This window comes from Apium graveolens, chromosome 6, assembly GCF_009905375.1.
Source record: "Apium graveolens cultivar Ventura chromosome 6, ASM990537v1, whole genome shotgun sequence".
Taxonomy (NCBI): domain Eukaryota; kingdom Viridiplantae; phylum Streptophyta; class Magnoliopsida; order Apiales; family Apiaceae; genus Apium; species Apium graveolens.
The window spans coordinates 269409603-269432331 of NC_133652.1; the positions used below are offsets into that span (position 1 = coordinate 269409603).

At 34.1% G+C, this 22729-nt stretch overlaps 1 protein-coding gene across 1 annotated transcript; it reads left to right on the top strand.

Moving 5' to 3' along the window:
- Nucleotides 1-19416: 19416 nt before the first annotated feature.
- LOC141668338 (transcription factor HHO6-like) lies at nucleotides 19417-22729 on the top strand. Its single transcript, XM_074475181.1, has 5 exons — nucleotides 19417-19830; nucleotides 20646-20881; nucleotides 20983-21379; nucleotides 21922-21998; nucleotides 22088-22729. Exons 1-5 carry the CDS (start codon nucleotides 19638-19640, stop codon nucleotides 22373-22375), a joined length of 1191 nt encoding a protein of 396 aa, XP_074331282.1. The 5' UTR covers nucleotides 19417-19637; the 3' UTR covers nucleotides 22376-22729.

A 22729-nucleotide genomic window follows, 5' to 3' on the forward strand; every position in this document is an offset into this window, starting at 1 on the left:
AGACTGTTTGGCAAATTTGGATGGATTACCAAATCTAAACATATATGCTCAAATTTAGAAAGTTGGCTTGGTGTACTTTCCCGTTTTTTTTATTTGTCGTTTCACCCCTTCCTATTCTTGGTAAGAGTATGAGACCTATATTATTTCTATATATATACACATATAATATGATTGCTAAACAGGTCAATTAATATTGCAATCATCTTTTATTTTTACTTTATTGTTACTGTATCTTCAAAGCACAACTTAATATCTTAAAATTAAAACCTATACGGTAATATATGTTTTTGAATTTTATATTCATATATTAAAATTATTAATTCAATTTTAATTTATATTTTAATTTTATTTTTAAAAAATTATAACTTATAAGTTATGATTTACCAAACACATTATCAACTTATAAATAACTTATACTTAAAATTATCCAAACACCTAAATAACTTATAAGTTAAGATTCTCATACAACTTTAAGTTGTAAGTTACATTTTTTAAGAAATCTCAAACGAGCCCCATATTTACACACATTCGTTCCCATGTTATTATTATAGAATGTTACTATTTATACATACATGACATATCATTATTTGGGAAAAAAATTAAGGCAATAATTCGGAATAAGCACGAATATGTAGAGAGACGTAAGCCACCTATTACATTCGTATCAATTTCCATGTGTTGGTAAAATTCTACACCTGGAATGGGGTGAATAACTGTTATGACTAACTAAATTCGATTTTTGAATGTTACCAAATATTTATCAAACTATTAGATAACTTGCTGTTAAGTTTAGATATATGTTGTGAGCTAGCTAATAATAAATAAATAAACCAGAATAAAGATTATAACAAGCAAATAACACGTAGAGTTTTAGCCAGGTTCGACTCCTATCGCTAATAGTCTACGTCCTGGTCACTTATCAACTTGGTAGGATAATATATTATTAGTCACTGAAATGATATGATTACAAGATTTAATAATATATTTCTCTTTATCCCTTCTTGATAGCAGTTTACCATAACACATGTTCCCTTGAGTGAATTACCATCTAAACCCTATACCAAATTTATATAAGCTTCTCTAGCAATCTAACTCTCTGAATCCTTGTTTTCCAAACTCAACTACTCGGCAACAATTGTTTACACCTTGAACAATACAAGAATAATGAAAATTATAACCAAAACTACGAACTATATTTATATAGATTTACGTGTATATGTTAGAGTTCAGACAAAAGAATATTCATTACATGGAAAGTTGTACTTTCTCAATTGGTACGGTGTATACTTCGTGGATCAACCTTAAAAACAACTATACCCAAAATTAATTATTAACTAAGATAACTTTCGAATAAAACAACAGCCTTTCCGGTTTTGACCAAGTCTTACGTTAAGATTACTTTAAAATATATTTAAATCAAAGATAAGATGAAGTTAAAAATATTTAGAAACGTTTATCTTTGATTAAAACATACCGATCTTAAATAAGTTATTTTTAATAAAAACGTTATAACAATTACTTCCTATAAAATAGGAAATAATTTTGGTTCAAAAGAAGTTTAAATATAACTTGAGCTATCATATATTTAACACGTTAAATATATGACGGATTTCTTATAACTCATTTGCATTCATTTTCCTTGAAAATCGCAAGTCGTGATTATCTTAAATTACATTTATGCGGTAACTAATACAGTTACCTTGTACGAGGATAACATGCTGCAGTTGTACAATGTTGGAGGTTTCCGTCGGTTAATTGGAGTTCCGACGGATTTCTTGTATCAGAAGTCTTCTTGAAAGATTTTCACATAGCTGGTTTTGCGTGTACCGCAGCGATGCAAGATCTAGATAATTTTATTGCGAGGATAAGACCTCATGATTATGGTGTTTAGTTTAAGAGTAGGATTGTTGGATAGTGTTTAACCAAGTAACACGTTGAGGAGATTAGAAAAAAAATTATAAGTTAACTGTATTACAATAAAGCCTTTCAAGATGTTTCCCAAAAATAAATCTGTGTCGACTCAGGTCAAAGCGGACGATATCATATCGTCTTGGAATTAAGATTTACTCGCAACTCAACATCTTGTTAAACCTATCGACAGATTTTCCACTCGCAACTGGTTATACCATTCACTTCTCAAAAAACAAGACCCGTATTTTAATACGTATATTGTAACGACCGGGATTTTCACGATATAGTTTATGAGAATAAATTATAATATTATATAATTCTGTGATTCATGTGCAATTTCTTCAAATTAGTAAAAGAGTAAGTAAAAATATCTTGTTTCAATTTGATGAGTCGGTAAAGGGTCTAAGTTATAACCTGAAAGCGTGATCAAAACAGTTGTCGGGCCGTCAGATGGGACGTGACCTGTTATGTAAAAAAAATGGATTGAACGAAAAGATTGGGAATAAGGAATAAGTAAATTATATTAAATTATGAAAGATATCGAGTTTTCTGTGTATTTATGTTATACGGATTCGAAATTACAAATGTTATTTTGTTATTTGAATCACCAGATATTTGGTATAAGCGTAATCAGCTATAAAAGAGAATTTACATGTTAAAATATATGAATACGAGTTGTGGTTGGTATTATTATGTGAACATATGTTATTTGATGGTTACGTGTGTGAATTTGTGATTTGCGAGTTTTTAAATATTTTTTAGAAAGGATTTATTTGGTAAAAATAAGGATTATTTGATCCTTATATAATTTTATAAAATTATTAGAAAATGATCAAAGTGTGAAATTTATTTTATTATCTCAGAAATGGTCCTAGAGACATTTTAAAAATAAGAGTTGGATTTATTTTGCTGTTCAGGTATTTTAAAATAATTTTCCAGAGTTTATTTCTATTATTTGTGATTTATTTGTGAAATTCATAGATATAATTTGCTTGCTCAAAAATTATTTTAAAAATATGGGGAGAGAGATCACTTCATATTCTTTATTTTAAAAATAAAATTGGTGGCATTTTTAGATGTTACAAAGCTGTTTTTATATTTGTAAACCGAGTTTACAAAATTTTATGTAAAAGAAAAAGAAAAAGGGGAAAAATCAGATTTTTGTTGTTAAATTACCCTTTTGCCCCTCCACTCCACCTTATATCTCATCCCCCATTTATTTCCCCCTCCCCTATATTCTCTCAGTCCCCCCTCTCTCTCTCGATATCATCTCTCTTTGAAATCTCTCTTGTTTCTTTCTCGTTTTTGAATCTGAAGCCATCTTTGTGATGGGTTTTACTTCATCTATGTATATATGTAGATGCATATGTGTATCTCTTTGGGTTTTTAAAACCTGTATTCGGGTTTAATTCGGGTTTTCCTAATGTATAGTTGGATTCGTTGGTTTTGACTGTGTTTGTGATGATAACTGTGTTTACACTACTGTTCGATCGAATTAGCGAGGTTTCGTAAAAAAAAACCCCCGATTTGGGGCATCTCCGAGACCTTGCCGCCGCCGGTGATGAGTTTCGGCGAGCCGGTGGTGGACTATGATGTTTGTCTGAGTCCTATAATTTATAATAATGTTAAACTAGTTGTTGCATGTCGAGTTGGCGTGAAATTTTTGAAGTAATTAATTTTGAGTTTTGATTTGTAAACTCGAAGTATATGTTTAAATTGATTTTTCGATTTGAGATTATACATGTTGATTCGAGGGTCGATGAAATTGATGTGTGATTAGTTGAACGTATTTAAGTTAATAATTTCGGAATCAAAATATTCATATATTCGGTTTTTGGATTCGCGTTTTGGAATAATTCGGGTATAAATATGTGATTTCGTGATAAACGAGTTGAATTATATGTTATATTGAATTTGCATGTACGGAATGTGGTTTTTGAAAATAGAATTTAAAGTATATTCTGATTAAAAGAAATTAGTAATTAAGTCCATTCATTTGGTTTCATGTCGTGATTGTAATTCGATTTAGTGAATCTTTATGTGATATATGTATGATTCAAATTGCATGTTACGTATTATAAGTATAAATGAATAAGTGGTTGATTGATTTGTAATGATATAATTAGAAGTGTAAAGATTATGTAGTAGGATTTGATTGACATTATTGTTGATTGTTGTTGTTGAGAAAAGGGTCAACGTATATACTAATACGTCATGCCCAATTTTCGGGAGAAGTTATAGACACATATAAGGATTACAGTTGATAAGTTTTCAATAAGATTTGGTTATAGATGAAGTGTGTCGAATTATGTGAATACGTGATTATGTGTAAAGTAAATGAATAGTCAAAGGTATAAAGTATATAAAGGTGGTCACCTATTATCTATTATGTGTGATATAAGCAAGTATAGTAGGAGAAGAAGATATTGCGACTGGGGTAGAAATTAGACATTATGAGAAACGTCAGGAATTGATAAGGTTTCTAATTAGGGTTCATTTTGTATTGTAGATTCGGAAAGCGAAGGCGTTCGAACTAGGAAATGAAAAGAAGTTTTAGGTGGCACTAACTCAAACCCCGTGAAAAAGAAAAGTTTTGTGAGGCAAGTAACTCTGCCATGTTATTGTGATTTGATCATAAAGAATTGCTTATGATATGCACCGATAAAATAAAGGATCTTCTTAATACTATTATTGAATCTTATCGATAAATCCTGATATTAGTTCGTTTGTTTCAAGTACATTTACCCTGTTCTTATATCTTGTTATCCTTACGAGCCTTTGACCCTATGAAACTTGGTTAATCTTTCTTACTCGATACCTTGTTAAGCTAGATTCTTATAATAGTAAACTTGTGCCTTGTTAACATACCGTTTCTTGAAACTACCTTGATAATAGGCTTGATGATACCTATGTTTGATGATTGATCATTTCCCCAACTTATGTTCCTTTCATTTTCAATTGCTTATTTTTCTTGAATTCTTGAACAGAATCTAAGAATGATTTTCGACATGAAAAAGTCCAAATGATTTTAAAGACCGGTAATGTTAAAAAGAATTTTATTTAAAAATTTTATGTTTTCCAATATAAAGATTTTCAATGAATTCCTAAAGATTGGATAGAGACGTAAGAGGTTAGCAGGGCTAGTCCAGTCGCATAAGAGACTAACGGGGTTAGTCCAATATAATCAGGATGAAATAATGCCATAGATACCTTAATGGTTGGATGGAGGTTAGTACGGGTTGGTCACCCGTATTATAAATAAAAGATGGATAATCCAATCAAGGATTCTATATTGTTAAAATAAAAGTGAAAGATTTTTATTTGTGCAATAAGTATTATTTATTATATTTTGACTTGAAATTAAATAATATTGATTGAACTTCTTAAAGTTGTGAGAACCCATTTGAGAACCCTATTACTTGACCTTGAAAATTGATTATACAGAGCTTGAATCTCAAATGCCTTGAAACTTTATCTTGAACTTATTTTTAAGATACCGACACCTAGTTTATCGAAAACAAGAATGCCATTATTGTTTTGTTAGGTCCCAATGTGTTTGTAGAAGGGGGGTTGAATACAAACAATACCGAATAATCGAATTTAGTACGGAATAAAAATTGAAACAAAATTCAAGTTAAATAAAAATATTATTAAACTTGAAACGTGTTACAACAACGGTATCGATTACAAGGGATTAATCTCAAATTAATTATCACAAATCTAGAATAAATTCGACATAAACTTTTTCTATTTTTGCAATAAAAAGATTCAAATGCAAAACACAATTTGAGATTAAGTTCTAGGGATTTTGATCCGCTAGATAGTTACACAAGAACAAGAGAATGATTTCTAGTTGTTTGGATTTAACTTTAAAACTAGAAATTGTGATCTTGAAATATGCAGATGAAAAGATGAAATATTGCTTCTGCTCCTTTTCTTTTTGTTCTTGAATAAGTGTGTTCTGTATATCAGTCTTAAATGTCTGCTGCTGCTTCTGTCTTTATAATTCAATCAACAGAATCACTTGAACTGGAATGACAATCGGTTGAACTAGCAAGACAATCTGCTGAACCAGTAGAACTTTCGGTATGACAATCAGTTTAAGCTAGTATGACTTTCGGCAAGACTATCTGTTGAACTAGCAAGACTATCAAACTGAACTAGCAAGACTATCTCCGTCCAGTAGAACTTTCGGTGAGACAATTGAAATGACTTGGCATGACAATCGGTATGACAATCCAGATTGTCATGCTAGTTCAATTTCAATTGTCTTGCTGAATTAAAACTGATTTTAATCCAATTAAAATTCTGAAAATTCTTAATATTAGTTCAGAATTAATTAATCAATTAATTCAATTAATCAATAAATTAATCTTTGCAGATATAATTTATTTTCTTAATTAAATTATATGACTTAATTAATTAATAGAATATTAATACTAATCTGGAGCAGCAAACACTCTTCTGAAAATCTTCTAAAAATCACTGAGAATTATGAATCAATTCCACCACTTCAATGTTGACACTCGATGTACTGTCTGGTTCATGAGTGACTAACTTCCGTGACGTTTCTTCATGTCTTGACTTTGACACTTTGATTTTCTTCAGATTAAATCCTTGTAATTCTCTGATACCCTGACGAGATCTCTGTCACTTGATTAAATCCACAATCTTGATTTTGAAAGAGATATGCCCTAAGTTCAATCACGTATGAGGATTTAGGAATAACTTTTATGTAATCTGTTTTGATTTCATTGATAATTAATAAAAGACTTGTTTTGTTTTTATTACGGGCTCTATCTATTTAAATGTTTAAATAAGATATACCATAGTTTAGAGTAAAGCTTTTTATGGATTATGATGAGATCATAATAGTGAGACCTAAAAGATGATAACTCTAAACTTAAATAGTTCCCGGTCATAGGATTACTAACTGGTAATTAATAATCCGCAAAGATTGGTACATACTATGCTTGCTCCCTTCAGGAGGATGTCTGTTCTCATAGGCATTTGTGTGGTGACACTATAGCTAGTATGTAGGTGCTTATCAGGGAATAAGTTCACTGAACATGACTCGATAAGTTGAACAACTAATAGAGATTACTCACGTGTCAAAAGTTATTCACTAAGTGATAGTTGTACAAGTGTCCTTAGACTTGAGATCGTTAAAGGTATCTTATATATAATGAACTGTGCTTTGGTTTAGTCCTTAGTCTCAAGGACATCCATTAGGTCTATTCTGGGCATATGGATTTGTGTATAGAGATAGTTAACGTCAATAGAGGATCTACCCCTTCCAGTAAAGGAAGAGAATATCCTATGTTATTCTTAGTATGCGAGTTCTGGAATCTCTGGCCAGAGTGTATGAAATTAGAAAGGAGTTTCTAATTTGCATTAATATGAACTTTGCATTATGAATAAGAAATCATATGATTAAATTTGATAGGCTTCACACGAGATCCATGCCTTGTATTTATTCGGGATATTATAAGGGTAGAAGGAATTCATTGTACGGTAACTAGTCACTGACAGGTTCTTGATATTCTAAGTAGTGAATTCATATTATCCGGATAGTCGCGATATGCTGAGAAGCATCACTCACGATGTAGAATAAATATAATTAATCAGTTAATTATATTTAGTGAATTTTAGTATTCATGTAAATAATTAATAAAAGTTTATTATTATTTATTTCTACTACCGGCATAATATTGAACCTACAGGGTCACACCATAAAAGAATATTTTCTTTAATGAAATAATGAGAGAGAGAATTATTTTCTAAATAGTTAAGAAAAGAAATAATGATTAAAATAGTTTTAATTATTATTAAAGCATTTTATGAAGATAAAATGTGGGGGCTAATATATATAAAGATATATTATAAAACCCTAGGAGAGCCCTATAAATAGAATGAGATGGATGGCTCATTCCATAGACACACAATTTTGGTTTTGTGAAAACCCTAGCCTCCATCTTCTTCTTCTCTCTCTCTCTCTCCCAAAAACTCCATTTTTATAAAAGCTCAGTTTTATAAAAAGGTTCATCGAAGAGGATCGTTCTTGGTGGATACCGGTAGAGTGCTTCACACACTAAGGAGCAACTGCTAGCACTCCAATTTTATAAAGCTTCGATTCACGAGGTATGGTTTCGATTCCTCAGTTTTTCCCTTTTATACGTTTTTCTATATGTGCGGTATATGGTTTTTACGTAATAAATGTTATTTCACGCTTCCGCTCATCCGTAAATTCCTTCAATAGCATCAGAGCTAAGTTCTGTATATAGAGATTCATATAAAAAAATTCAGATTTTTTTATGCATGTATGGATTTATTATGATTTTTTCAAGTTTATTTAGATTTAATTATGAATTAATTCGAAATAATTTTTGCATGAGATTTTGACTACTGATCTGGGTTCTACAAGTGTTGTAGATTGTCTAGGTATTTTTTTCATAATTTTGTGATGTGTAGATTATTTGTTATGAATTTTTTAAAATTGTTTTAATTAAAAATTCATGAAATAATTATGCATGTGAATAATTATGATTAAAATTTGCACAAGGACCCATGACTGATTTGAAAATTTTCTGCTACTGCCTGATTTAAAAAATCATATTATTTTGATTTTTATTCATTTATTAATTAAATGTTAATTAATTTATTAATAATAAAATTAAAATAATAAATTAATAAAGAGTTATTAAGGAAGGGAGTAAAAGGAAAGGGGGGTTACATTTTTTTGTGTAACGGCAGACAAACAGCAACGGCAGGAAGAGAAAGAAACAGAAAAAAGGGGGAAAGAAAACTGCTGCGGCTGTGCCAGGCGCGTGCGCTGCACGCGGGGGAGGAGTCTGTTGCGCATTCCGTGAATGCATTATACACTGTTGCGCATTTACGGCATGCGTTACACGCGTAAATGGCTCAACAGTGTTGTAACGCATTACGTACATGCGTTACAGTCCATCTATCTTTTTAAAATTTGATTTTTGGGAGTTTCGTAACTCCGTTTTGGGCGTGCAATATATCGTTGGATTCGTTTTTCCGAGACGGATCTAATGGAGTGGTCAAATATTTTTTATATAAAAGTTTTGAACTGTTTATATTCCCGAAAGTGTTTTAAAGCATGTTTTAATTATTTTAATTGCTATAATAAATCCATACATCATTATATCAATGTGTGACATGATATTACTTGCATGCTTACTTGTTTATTTATTTGTATGTATGAGATATATGCCTGTGTTTACCATGCGATGATAGATTTAGGTGAACTTAAATCAAAATAAGGCATGCTCTAGAAAATCTAGAATATGAATCGTTTCTTGCCTTGACAATAATATTATGAATACAATCATGAGATTCTTGTGTTTATGAAACACGTAATTAAATATGAATTTTCAATTTTGAGAGAAAGGATGATTCTGTCGACAACAGATTTCTATCTGTAAGAAAGAGTTATTAAGTGACGCCTCTTGACAATGCTCCACCCGATCTGGGAATCATCTGATTATCAATTATTGATTTGAAATATTTAATTTAAAAGGAAGAATCTCTTTATAATATGATTATGACTGTAACGTAATATAATCTCTCTAAAATTAAATAATATCAAGTAGTAATTGGCCAATGACACAACGGGCTTGTGTCGGTCATAGCCTTCCAACATGATAGAAAGTGGTTCTTATTTTTAAATCATTGTCGTTTCGTGCTACAGCCGAGGGCTTTGATTTCGAAATAAGGAATACTTGTCTATTACATAGAGATGTGTACATTGAATTAGAATCTAAAGGTCATTACGTGCTACAGCCGTGGGCCGTTGGAGACTGATTCAATTATACGAAATGTTGGGTTAGACTTGACTTAGAATATTGAGTTTGTCGTGCTACAGCCGTGACTCAATTATTCAAGAGGCTAAAATTATATTAGGGAATAATATAAGATGTAATTGACAAGAGTTGTCTGCCTATTGAACATCACATGACGTTTCGTGCTACAGCCGAGGTTGTGTAATGGAATGTAGGAACCCTATTCCTACTAACATTATGAATGCCTAATTTTCACTTAGGGGGTGTATAAATTAGATAAACTAGTGGGAGCCACTTATGAATAAAGACCCGATTCTTATAGTGTTTTGAAATGAAATTGAATATTTGCTAAGTGTTATTATGTGTTTATCATTTACAGATTTACTATATCCGTTATGTCTTCTGCACTATCACTCCGGAGTATACTAGATGCTCACAAGTTGACTGGTCCTAATTTTGATGACTGGCTTCGAAACTTGAGAATTGTTCTCAGGGTGGAGAAGCTGGAATATGTGCTTGACTCACCTAAGCCTACTGAACCTGCTAATAATGCACATAATGATGAACATGTTGTGTATCGTAAATGGATAGATGATGCAAATGTTGCTCAATGCATCATGCTAGCTTCCATGAACATTGAGCTACAGAAGCAGCATGAGCATATGGATGCTCACACTATCCTTATGCATCTACAAGAGTTGTATGATGTGGCAGGGAGGACAGCTCGATATGAGATATCGAAGGAGCTGTTCGGTTGTAGGATGTCTGAGGGATCATCCGTGAATGACCATGTACTTAAGATGATCAATTTGATTGAACATCTTGGACAACTTGGTTTTGCCATGGATGGGGAGCTGAGCCAAGACTTGGTCTTGCAATCACTTCCGGGTTCGTTTTCGCAGTTTGTTATGAACTTTCACATGAATAAGCTGGATGTCAGCCTGGCTGAACTTCACAACATGTTGAAGACTGCGGAATCAAATTTCCCCCCTAAGAAGAGTTCTGTTCTTCTAATTGGTGAAGGTTCCAATCCTAAGAAAAGGAAGAGGAACCCTTCCAAGAAGAAGAAAGTAGGTGAAGAAAAGCCGGTTCCACCAAAAGCTGAAGACCCCAGAGCAAAGTTGTCTGCTTTCACTTAACAAGGTGGGGCACTGGAAGAGGAACTGCAAGGTTTACCTTGCAGAGTTAAAGAAGAAGAAGGGGAGTGAGACTACCGCTTCTGATTCAGGTATGTTCATGATAGAAATGAATATGTCATTAAGTCAAATTTCTACTTGGGTATTAGATACCGCCTGTGGTTCTTACATCTGCAATTCGTTGCAGGAACTAAGGAGAAGTAGGACTCTTGAGGAAGAGGAGGTGATTCTACTGATGGGAAATGGAGCAAGAGTTGCTGCTGAAGATGTGGGATCATTTCATTTACATATGCCTACGGGCAAGTCTATTGTTTGAAATAATTGTTATTTTGTTTCCTTGATTGTAAGGAATATTTTTTCTATTCCTGTATTGGATTTGGATGGTTTTTCATTTTATTATTAAGAATAATGGATGTTCTATCCTTAGAGATAATATTCTTTATTGACGTGGTATTTTAAATAATGGTCTGTATGTATGTGATATAATTTACTTCAGATTGAACAAACTAATAAAAGAAAAGGGATGATGAAAATCTCACTTTCTTTTGGCATTGCAGACTTGGTCATATTAGTGAAAATAGACTGCGGAAATTGCATAAGGAAGGGTTACTTGACCCCCTTTGATTTTGAATCATATCCTACATGCGAGTCTTGTCTATTGGGTAAAATGACCAAATCTCCATTTAGTGGACATGGAGAGAGGGATGCAGATTTGCTAGGATTGGTACACACAGATGTATGTGGACCAATGTCTACGTAAGCCATGGGTGGATTTTCATACTTCATTACTTTCATAGATGATAGATCTAGATTCGGATATGTGTTTGATGAAACACAAGTCTGATGCCTTTGAAAAGTTCAAAGAGTATAAGTATGAAGTGGAGAAACAAACCAAAAATGGTATTATAACTCTTCGATCAGATCGAGGTGGTGAATACTTGAATGGAGAGTTTCTGGATTATCTCAAAGAAAAGGGGATAGTCTCCCAGTGGACTCCTCCAGATTGGTATCTGAAAGGAGAAATCAAATTTTGTTAGACATGGTTCGGTCCATGATGAGCTATGCGAATCTTCCAGTATTCTTATGGGGTTATGCATTGGAAACCTCAGCATATTTACTGAATAAGGTGCCTTCCAAATCTGTTCCTCAAACTCTATATGAGATATGGAAAGAAAGGAAACCGAGTCTTAAAAACGTTAAGATTTGGGGATGTCCAGCTTATGTCAAGAAAGTTGACCCAGATAAGCTGGAATCTTGATCCGTAAAATATAATTTTGTGGGATATCCTAAAGAGAATTTGGGGTATTACTTTTGCACCGATCATCGGGTGTTTGTCTCCAGACATGCTACCTTCTTGGAAAAGCAGTTTATCCTGGAAGGAAACAGTGGGAGCAAAATTGAACTTGATGAAGTTCAAGAAGCACAAACTACTACGAATCAAGTGGAAACACCTGTTCATACTGAACAACCTTCTGTGGATTTAGGAATAACTTTTATGTAATCTGTTTTGATTTCATTGATAATTAATAAAAGACTTGTTTTGTTTTTATTACGGGCTCTATCTATTTAAATGTTTAAATAAGATATACCATAGTTTAGAGTAAAGCTTTTTATGGATTATGATGAGATCATAATAGTGAGACCTAAAAGATGATAACTCTAAACTTAAATAGTTCCCGGTCATAGGATTACTAACTGGTAATTAATAATCCGCAAAGATTGGTACATACTATACTTGCTCTCTTCAGGAGGATGTCTGTTCTCATAGGCATTTGTGTGGTGACACTATAGCTAGTATGTAGGTGCTTATCAGGGAATAAGTTCATTGAACATGACTCGATAAATTGAACAACTAATGGAGATTACTCACGTGTCAATAGTTATTCACTAAGTGATAGTTGTACAAGTGTCCTTAGACTTGAGATCGTTAAAGGTATCTTATATATAATGAACTGTGCTTTGGTTTAGTCCTTAGTCTCAAGGACATCCATTAGGTCTATTCTGGACATAGGGATTTGTGTATAGAGATAGTTAACGTCAATAGAGGATCTACCCCTTCCAGTAAAGGAAGAGAATATCCTATGTTATTCTTAGTATGCGAGTTCTGGAATCTCTGACCAGAGTGTATGAAATTAGAAAGGAGTTTCTAATTTGCATTAATATGAACTTTGCATTATGAATAAGAAATCATATTATTAAATTTGATAGGCTTGACACGAGATCCATGCCTTGTATTCATTCGGGATATTATAAGTGTAGAAGGAATTCATTGTACGGTAACTAGTCAATGACAGGTTCTTGATATTCTAAGCAGTGAATTCATATTATCCGGATAGTCGCGATATGTTGAGAAGCATCACTCACGATGTAGAATAAATATAATTAATCAGTTAATTATATTTAGTGAATTTTAGTATTCATGTAAATAATTAATAAAATTTTATTATTATTTATTTCTACTACCGGCATAATATTGAACCTACAGGGTCACACCATAAAAGAATATTTTCTTTGATGAAATAATAAGAGAGAGAATTATTTTCTAAATAGTTAAGAAAAGAAATAATGATTAAAATAGTTTTAATTATTATTAAAGCATTTTATGAAGATAAAATGTGGGGGTTAATATATATAAAGATATATTATAAAACCCTAGGAGAGCCCTATAAATAGAATGAGATGGATGGCTCATTCCATAGACACACAATTTTGGTTTTGTGAAAACCCTAGCCTCCATCTTCTTCTTCTCTCTCCCTCTCTCCCAAAAACTCCATTTTTATAAAAGCTCAGTTTTATTAAAAGGTTCATCGAAGAGGATCGTTCTTGGTGGATACCGGTAGAGTGCTTCACACACTGAGGAGCAACTGCTAGCACTCCAATTTTATAAAGCTTCGATTCACGAGGTATGGTTTCGATTCCTCAGTTTTTCCCTTTTATACATTTTTCTATATGTGCGGTATATGGTTTTTACGGAATAAATGTTATTTCACGCTTCCGCTCATCTGTAAATTCCTTCAGATTTGTATCACTGAGGCTTTATCAATTTCTTGAACTTCTTCCAGTGAAGTAATTCCTCAAGTCTGTAGATGAACCTTATTTCTGAATCCTTTGACAGATGTTACTTTGTGAGATCTCTTTGACGGTAGATCCACTATTTACTTATTACATTCTTATTTGAGTTGAGTTAAATCCTCAAATATACAAATAGGCTATGACATATGCCTTACAATCTCCCCCTATTTGTTTGTTAGACAATAACAACAAATACCTAGAGGATAACTCAACTAACAAATAAGAAAAAGATATAAACAGAAATGCAAAGTAAATAGTAGAAAAGTTCTGGATAACATTTAACATTTTCCAGATTCCAAATAGATGTTCTTCTAGACTGAACATATCTTCAAGTAGTTTCATCTTCTTTTGTACAACCACATTTCCTGTTGAGAAGCGCATATCTCTCTTGCTTCTCCCCCTATGAAAATTAACTGCTTAAAGAAGATCACCTTCGTTTACCACATCTCCCGTACAATAGGATTCGCAGATAAAAACCAATGGTACTCCCCTTTCGGAAAACAGCTTCTTCCCTTACTAGGAAATCACCTCGTGTTTACCACCTCTCCCGTACAATAGGATCCGTAGTTACAAACAACAATGGTGTGGTGTAGTGTACATATGTAGGATCTTTTTTTTCCTCCCTGCTATTTCCCCCCTTAGTTGAGGAATCCTCCAAACTATTACTAAAGCTTTTATCTCCCCCTTAGAGAAGGAATGTATGCCATTGTCTGAAGGAGTTCTCATATTTCACTTGGTTGAAAAAGAAATAACAAGTAGTTTTATCTTTCTTCCTCACTGTGAGTGTGTGATTCTGTTTAGTGTACCTCACATGTGTTTCACTCTTCTCTCCACTCGTGTTTACACTCATTCTCACAAGTGTATCACTCCTCTCATAGCTCCAAAAATCAGCTATAGCTGCAAGGAAAATAACCTTAGCCGTCCTTAAGGAGGTCACAGGTGGTGCAATGGGAGTTCGCAAATCCCCATCCTTGTTAAAATCGTAAGATGAATCTGAGTCATAATCTACAAGTTGCTAGTTTCCCTTTTAGGGTTCCAGATTTGAATTCTGGGAAGGTAAACAATGATCCAAAGAATTTAGCATAAGGATCAAGGTTCCCTTCTAATGTCTGTGAAGACATTTCCTTGTGACTCATCAGGTAATATCTGAATCATTGTCAACAAGTTGCCGATCTGCACCTATGTTAGATCCACTATCCGCAGATACATCCAGGGGATTTAAGCCTGGGGAGGTAGACACTGACCACTGATATATGGATTTTGGATCAGTATCCTCTCCTAACACCTATAAAGGCAATTGGTCCATTAAAGAACCTTGAACAATCGAATCTGACCTTAAAATGGTCGAAACTCTTGTTTCTGTCAACTCATCCTTTGTGTGTGTAACCTTTCCTTGTGCATCAAGAATTATTTATGTTTGAGGTGGTGACACTACATCGGATACCCTGATCGACAGGCAAATTTCAATAGACGTACCCTGTTGAGAGAATGAATCTAGTAACTATTTTTGTGCCTTTACAGCCATTACATCTTTTTAAGAAGATGCATGGGAGCTAGCAGTTGTCTCGGTTTAAATACTACTCATCTATGTAGGAGATAGAGCTACTGGGTTGACTTCAGAACCTTCCTTATGTGGTGCACTAAGGCACTATCTCCCTCACGCTCATTCATACTTCATTTTAGTGGTAAGAGAGTGTTGGTTGGTTCTGTTTCTGTGTTTGTCTTTATAGTCTGGGATAGAAGTTGTGGGTTTTCAACCTCATGACTGTCAATGAAAGAAAGCCATTGGAGACTGAACCTGTATCACAGAACATATGGCAATATAGAGATAAAATGTACTTAAGATCTATAATGAATGAAAATTATACATTTAATCTTTTGAAAGAAATGATGTACACTAGTGATTTCAAAAGATTTTAATGAAATAAGAAATCACTAATGTAGAAAGAAGTTTGATTTTCTCCTAAAACTCACTGCACATATAAAACAATATGTTTGTGCCTAGTAATAAGAGAGTTATTAAGATGACGACTCTACTAGTTCATATTAAACTGTAACTTCAGTTAGAGTGTCATACCATGTTCTTGACGATTTCTTGAGTAGTACACTAGTTCATACCAACCTGAAGTGAGATTGTGAAGAAGAGATTGCATAGTCCAATAGATCTGCAACTGCAAAGTCCATGAACTGTGGTGCATTGACTTCCTCTTTTGACTCACCAACAAGGAGTACACTTGTACACATCTTACTAGAGTCCAATTCCAAGTGTAATGTGCATCAGGTGCCTGATATGTCGTAATATTCTCAAGTCTCGTCACTGGTGCTATATGTTAGATACTGGTTTCTGATAATAACCTAGCACAATATACAAATTTACAATGATAACATTTTCAGCTTGCAAACAGCCAGATCCCTCAGATAAACCTTTGTTGTTATCTCCAAAGGTAATCAGTGGGCCAGCTTTCTCAACCACATTTGATAGCAGGGCTCTATCTCCGGCCATATGTCTTGACGATCCATTGTCAAGAATCCACACTACTGGTTCCACCTGTTTACTGCCCTGCACTTCAAATGGATTAGACCTTCTTCGGAACCCAAACTTGGTTGGGCCCGACATACTTGTAGAATTGACCTTTGTCAGACAAAACAACATTCTTAACTTTAATGGTCTCAACTTTCTCAATGACTGAACATTTGACCTTGTAAACGGCCTTAACAAATTTCTGTTTAGGCTTAGGCACAAATGTCTCCTTTCTAGCCTTAGAAGGACTAGCAAAAAAATACAAATAGGCTATGACATATGCCTTACATGTTTTGATATCTACAACTTTTTATTGGTTACTTGCTGAGCCTTTTAGCTCATTTATTTGTGTTGATCTAACCTTGTCAGTTAAGTAAAAAGATGGCCAGACTTAGGCGCACCGCTCGTAATAGTGGTCCTGGTGGTCCATTCCGTACCGACAGTTTTCAGGTGCCAGATCAGGTAGATGCTGTGTGAGAAAGCGATGACAGTTGGTGGGAAATGTAATAGCTGGTTCATATACTTTTGGGTTATTTGGAGATTCCAAGTCGAAATCGTATTTTGGATTTATTTATAAAAGGGTTGTATAATAATATATTTTTAGGTTGATAGTTGTAATCTTGTCTCATACTTTATCCTGTTTAGATCCTTGTAGCTTTCAGGGTTTAAATTATTTCTGCTGTTATATTATAATTAGTATATTAGTGTCGTGGTTCCTCATTCCTAACCTCGAGTTCGAGGGTGTCACAGGTTGGTATCAGAGCTACATGATTTAGTCCCTGAGACAAGTTAGGACAAAAGGGTGTTAGGATAAATTTGATAGTTGCGAGAGTGTTCGACTCAGATAGAGTCAGGTTAAGACTATTATGTATAATCTCATGTATGGAATAGATTCAGAAAGTGATTAGATTAGGAAGTTGAGTGGGTCGGAGATTTGAATTAACCTAATGATGTTTCTTGGTTGTTATTTTATGTTTTATCTCAGGATCCTGATAGTAGTTCAAATGGTAGTGATGTTGATTCGACCCCTCCTGTTATCCCTCCCGGCTTCCCCGTGGATACCCCTCCACCCCCATCCGAGGAGCCCCTGTATATTAGTTCAGATTCTAAGGAAGATCTGTCTGAGGATACTATTACCCCTATGCTTGTTTCTCTTATGACTCCAGTTCTTAAATCCCCAGCTAATAGGGCAGATTCTCCCGCTCCTATGCTTGAGTCCTCAGTTCCTGATAGGGTTCCTGTTGTGCCTGTACCTGCCCATGTTAGTCATGATTTGGCTCGGGACCGTGACTTTGTGTTTTCTCGTATACTTGAGTTGAGAATCCTGGTAGATAGGATGACACATGAGTCTCGACTACAAATATTGGTGCCAGAGCCTAAGTGGCGTGTTCGTATGGAGATGGTTGAGCAGGTTGCCCGTAGGTGTTTGGGTGAGGGTCCTTCTTCTAGTGATGTTAATGTCGAGGCCCGCAGAGTTCATAAGTTGTTGAGATGGATGCTATGAGTATTGAGAGAGGTTCTTGACCGCCATGTTTAGTTATGGATGTGAGTTTCAGACGGGACATTTGATAGAACCCGTAGTATGTTGTTGTTGTTGTTTCTCAGCGCCAGTAGGTTTGGGATACTTAGTCAGATGCCGGATTTCCCTTATGTTGCGTTATGATTTTTTTTAGTGATTGGTTATATCAGTAGTAGTTAGGTAGAAGTTAGGGGTAGATAGATGATGTTTTCCAGTTTTTTCCTCTGTTTAACCCCGCGCTGTTGTTATACTTTGATTCCAGAACTTGTTGTACTTTGAACTATTTATCTACGTACCTTTGTTTATTCATCATGGTTCATTGAATTTCATAACTGTTTGCATAACATGTGTACCTAGCATTCTTGTTTAATACCTTTGTGATAACTAATCCCTGTCATGTGAGAACCCTAACCGACGAGGGAATTATGTATTAATAGGATTGCATGCGCAAATGTGTAAAATTTGAAAGTTTTATAATCCACTATTCTTAAGAAATTATTGTGATATACATGCTATGATATCGTTTTGCTAAATAATGTAACTATGTTTAAATCAAGCTTGTAAAAAATCATAAATTGGTTCAACTCAGTTTTATTTTGAAAAACTGAGTACTTGGAATGAGTAGTCGGATGATGAATTGATTATCACATTTTAATTATTTAATAATACTAATAGTTTATCGACACATTAACAATAATAGAAATAATAATTTAAGTACAAATTGTTTGTTTGACAATTTTTGAAAAAATATTTTAAAAAAATAAGTCATAATAATTAACCACATCATATAAAATTTTGCATTTTTTTTGTCAGGGTTGTTTCAGAACGAATTAATTAAAATTGCGGATTGCCAAATCCGAATTTGACTCCGAGTATCCGAGTCGGAGTCATACCTCAAAAATTCTTCCACACGATTACTTGAAATTCGGATCGGACGAGATGTTAAAAACGAGTACTCGGACCGGTTACCAATTTTTAGAATAATAATTTAAATTATAATTGTTATGTATTTTAATTAGGCTAGTGAAAGTTCAGGAAAATATACGATAACTATAGATTTTAATATTAATTAATTAAAAAATTTGAGAAAATTTATAAATCGAGACAATTTAAAATTTGGAATACGCCAACTTACCGTGCCCATTCCATAATATAAGAGTATTGAATCTCATTCTTAAATCTGTTTTACTCACCACCACCACCACATATTCACCACAATGATGCCTAGATATTTCTTGACAAATTTGCAAAAGATTAAAAAAATTAACCTATATACTTTTGAAAGGTTAACACTTAACAAGCTAATTTATCTCGAAAAATAAAATATTTATATTTGAGCTTAAAAAGGCAATATATGCAAATTTAAGGAAAAAATAAAAGGAGGAGATAATTTGTATTTTCAAGATATTGTACATGAGCATAAAAAAGGATACAATAGAGCGTACGTTAAAAACCGACATAGTTGAAGAGGAATCTTTACGTTTCTATCCTAATTATTATTCGATTCTTTGATTCTCTCCTTTGTTTCCTCATTTCTCGATTTTTTTCATCCCCCTCCCCTACCCTTATTTATAAATACACACACAAACACACACATCTATATCTATACATCACTATTTTCATCTTTGTGTGTTGTGTTCTTCAGACTACAATCGACCCGCGATCTGAAAATCATGGTTTTGAATTCAGAAGAAGTGAGCTTTAATGTTAGACCCAAGATAATGAGTGATGTTTTGGGTGATATATGTAATGTATCTGATAAAATAGACAAGTTGGATGGTATTGTTAAGAGGTTAGAAGATGAGATGATAAAGATCCATGCTTTTAAACGCCAGCTTCCTCTTTGTGTTCTTCTCATTAATGATGGTTGGTGTTCTTTTTGTTATTTTTGCTTTGGTTTGATCATCGTCTCTTTTGTCACCTTGTTTTACTGTTTGTGTAGGCTGTGAGAGAGAGAGATAGAGAGAGAGGAGGAGAGGAGAGGGAGGGGAGAGGGAGGGGAGTGAGAGATAGAGAGAGAGGAGGAGAGGGAGGGGAGAGGGAGGGGAGAGAGAGATAGAGAGAGTTAGAGAGAGATTGATAGATAGAGAGAAAGAGAGAGATAGAGAGATAGAGATAGAAAGAGAGAGAGTGAGAGAGAGAATGAGAGACAGAGATATAGGGAGAGAGATGGAGAGAGAGAGGGAGAGAGAGATCGAGAGAGTTTGAGAGAGAGATAGATAGAGAGATAGAGAGAGTGATGGAAACACACACACACACAGAGAGAGAGAGAGAGAGAGAGAGAGAGAGAGAGAGAGAGATACTGTGTCTAAAAATGGGTACATGGTCTTTTGATTATCTGATTACTGGGCATGTTCTGTTTCTGAATATTTTTGCGTGTGTGTGTGTGTGTGTGTGTTTGATTATCTAAAATTTAAACTGGGTTTTAAAATTTTGATTGTTTGATGTCTGGGTGTTTGTATCTTGAATAATTTTGTTAGCGTGTGTGTGTGTGTGTTGAGATGATCACTGTTAAACTGAATGTTTAAGATGTTTGTATTATATTACATCATCTGATTATTGAATGTGTTTGTTTTAGATGATACTGTTTGAGGAGCCCAGATTGTCGAATTGTACTGATGAGTGTCAGTGGTCATGTTTTCGGGAATTTATTAAGTTTGGTTCTTGATTTTTCTTTGCAGCAATTGTTGCATTGAAGGAGGAGGTTATGCAGTGTAAGAAAACAAATGTTGAACCAATATTGGAAGAATTTATACCATTAAAGAAGAGTTGTCATGAAGTTGAAGATAAAGTTGGAGCGGACAAGGAGAGTGAAGATAAAAAGAATTGGATGAGATCGGTGCAGCTGTGGAATCATTCTGATAATCATAACTCTGAACTTAATCCAAAGCAGAAGGAAGTAGTGGAGATTAGTAAGGTATTACATAATATGTGTGTTTTTTGGTGTAAACATGATTTGGTATTTCTCGTGTTTGTGGACATAGAGTAATGGCTTATACATAATTTTCTTACATTTAGGAGTCTGTGCAAGAAAAGGTTGCAGTACCAACGAATTTATTTGCACCGTGTAGAAGTGTTGGTATAGAAGGAAGAGCGTTCATGCCATTTAAGGGTTACCCGGCTGTTCCATTGTTGGCCAAAAGGGAGGAGGTTTTGGAGGAGTCACCTGTTCCTAGACTTTCTCTCTTTATTCCGGGAACTAGTAGTCCAAGTGAAGGATTGGTGTCTAGTGTTTTGTGTTCAAAAGCTAGTGCTGGCAGAGCTTTATCTTTTTCTAATCCTAATGCTCAATCTATACTGAGAAGTAGTTTAGAGCCATCAAAGCAGCAAACTGGTAAGAAACGAAGACGGTGCTGGTCCCAGGACTTGCACATACGGTTCGTCAGTGCCCTGCAACAGCTTGGAGGTTCTCAAGGTTAGAACACAAAACTGATTCTTAAGGTTGACACAGAAAACATTAATGTTTAAGACTAGGTCTTTAAGCTTGTACAACATATTGAGATTTTTTTTTTAGATTTTTATCAATGGTTTCAATGGATTATTTTACATATGATAAGAGCAGAATCCATTATTATACTAGGTTCATAGTTGGAGGACATAACCTAATACGGTTATATCCTCGTACATATTTTCCTCTACTCTTCTTAGATGGAAAAATGTCTTTGAGTTGGAAATTGAACAAACAAAGTCGTGTTAAGGTTTGAAATTGGAGTTGGAAGCTAGTTCTTTGTATTCCTCTTTGTCTTGACATATTCATAGGTTTATGCACTATGTAATATGTACAATAGATTTATTTAAAGAATAAGGAAAGGCACAAAGAACATGTCAAAGGGGGTTAAGAGCTATTGATCATTCTGTAATTATGTTATATTGTTTTTAACTTGATTGCATCGCAGACAATTGTATCATCACGTATTTCAATCTGATTCTAATTTGTCTATGTTTGTCATTACGCAGTAGCAACTCCAAAGCAGATTAGAGAGCTTATGCAGGTTGATGGTCTTACAAATGACGAAGTCAAGAGTCATTTGCAAGTAAGTCTTTCTCTGAGCAATTGGTCTGACCAATGATGACATGAATTTTGATTACTAAATGATGTTGACTGATTTCTTTTATGATTCAGAAATACCGGCTTCACACTAGTAAAGTACCAGCTGGTACAACCCCCACCCCTTCAAATAGACCGGCACTTGCTCTGGGAGGGCTATGGACGTGCCAAGACCAGTACAGTGAATCCGCAAAGCAGACACAGTCGCAGTCTGGTTCCCCGCAGGGCCCTCTTCAGTTAACTGAAACCACTGAAGGAACTTCAACTGGAAGAACCGATAGCATGGAGGATGATGAAGATGATAAATCTGAGAGCTTTTGCTGTAAAACATGGAATCCCACTCCCATCAAAACTGATGTATAAATATATATCACCATAAATTTTGCAGATAAGTCATACTCGGGAGACTAGTAAAGGTCTTAATAGTAACATACTATACAATTTACGGAGCTGTGAAGTTTTGCAGAGTTAGTTTACAGCTTCAAATGTTTCGGATATTAAATTTTGTTTATGGTTTTACCATTAAAAATCCAGATGCAGCATGTCTTCTGATGATGGAGAACCGGAGAATACTGAACACTTTTCTTAATACCTCAACTGTCCCTTCCTCTCCTTTTTGAAATTTCAGTATTTCTGGTTACAAGGTGAACTTTGTAATGTCCCTGAAGTTTTGTGCTTCTTGTTTGAAAGAAAATGAAGATTTTTTGGTTTCCTTGA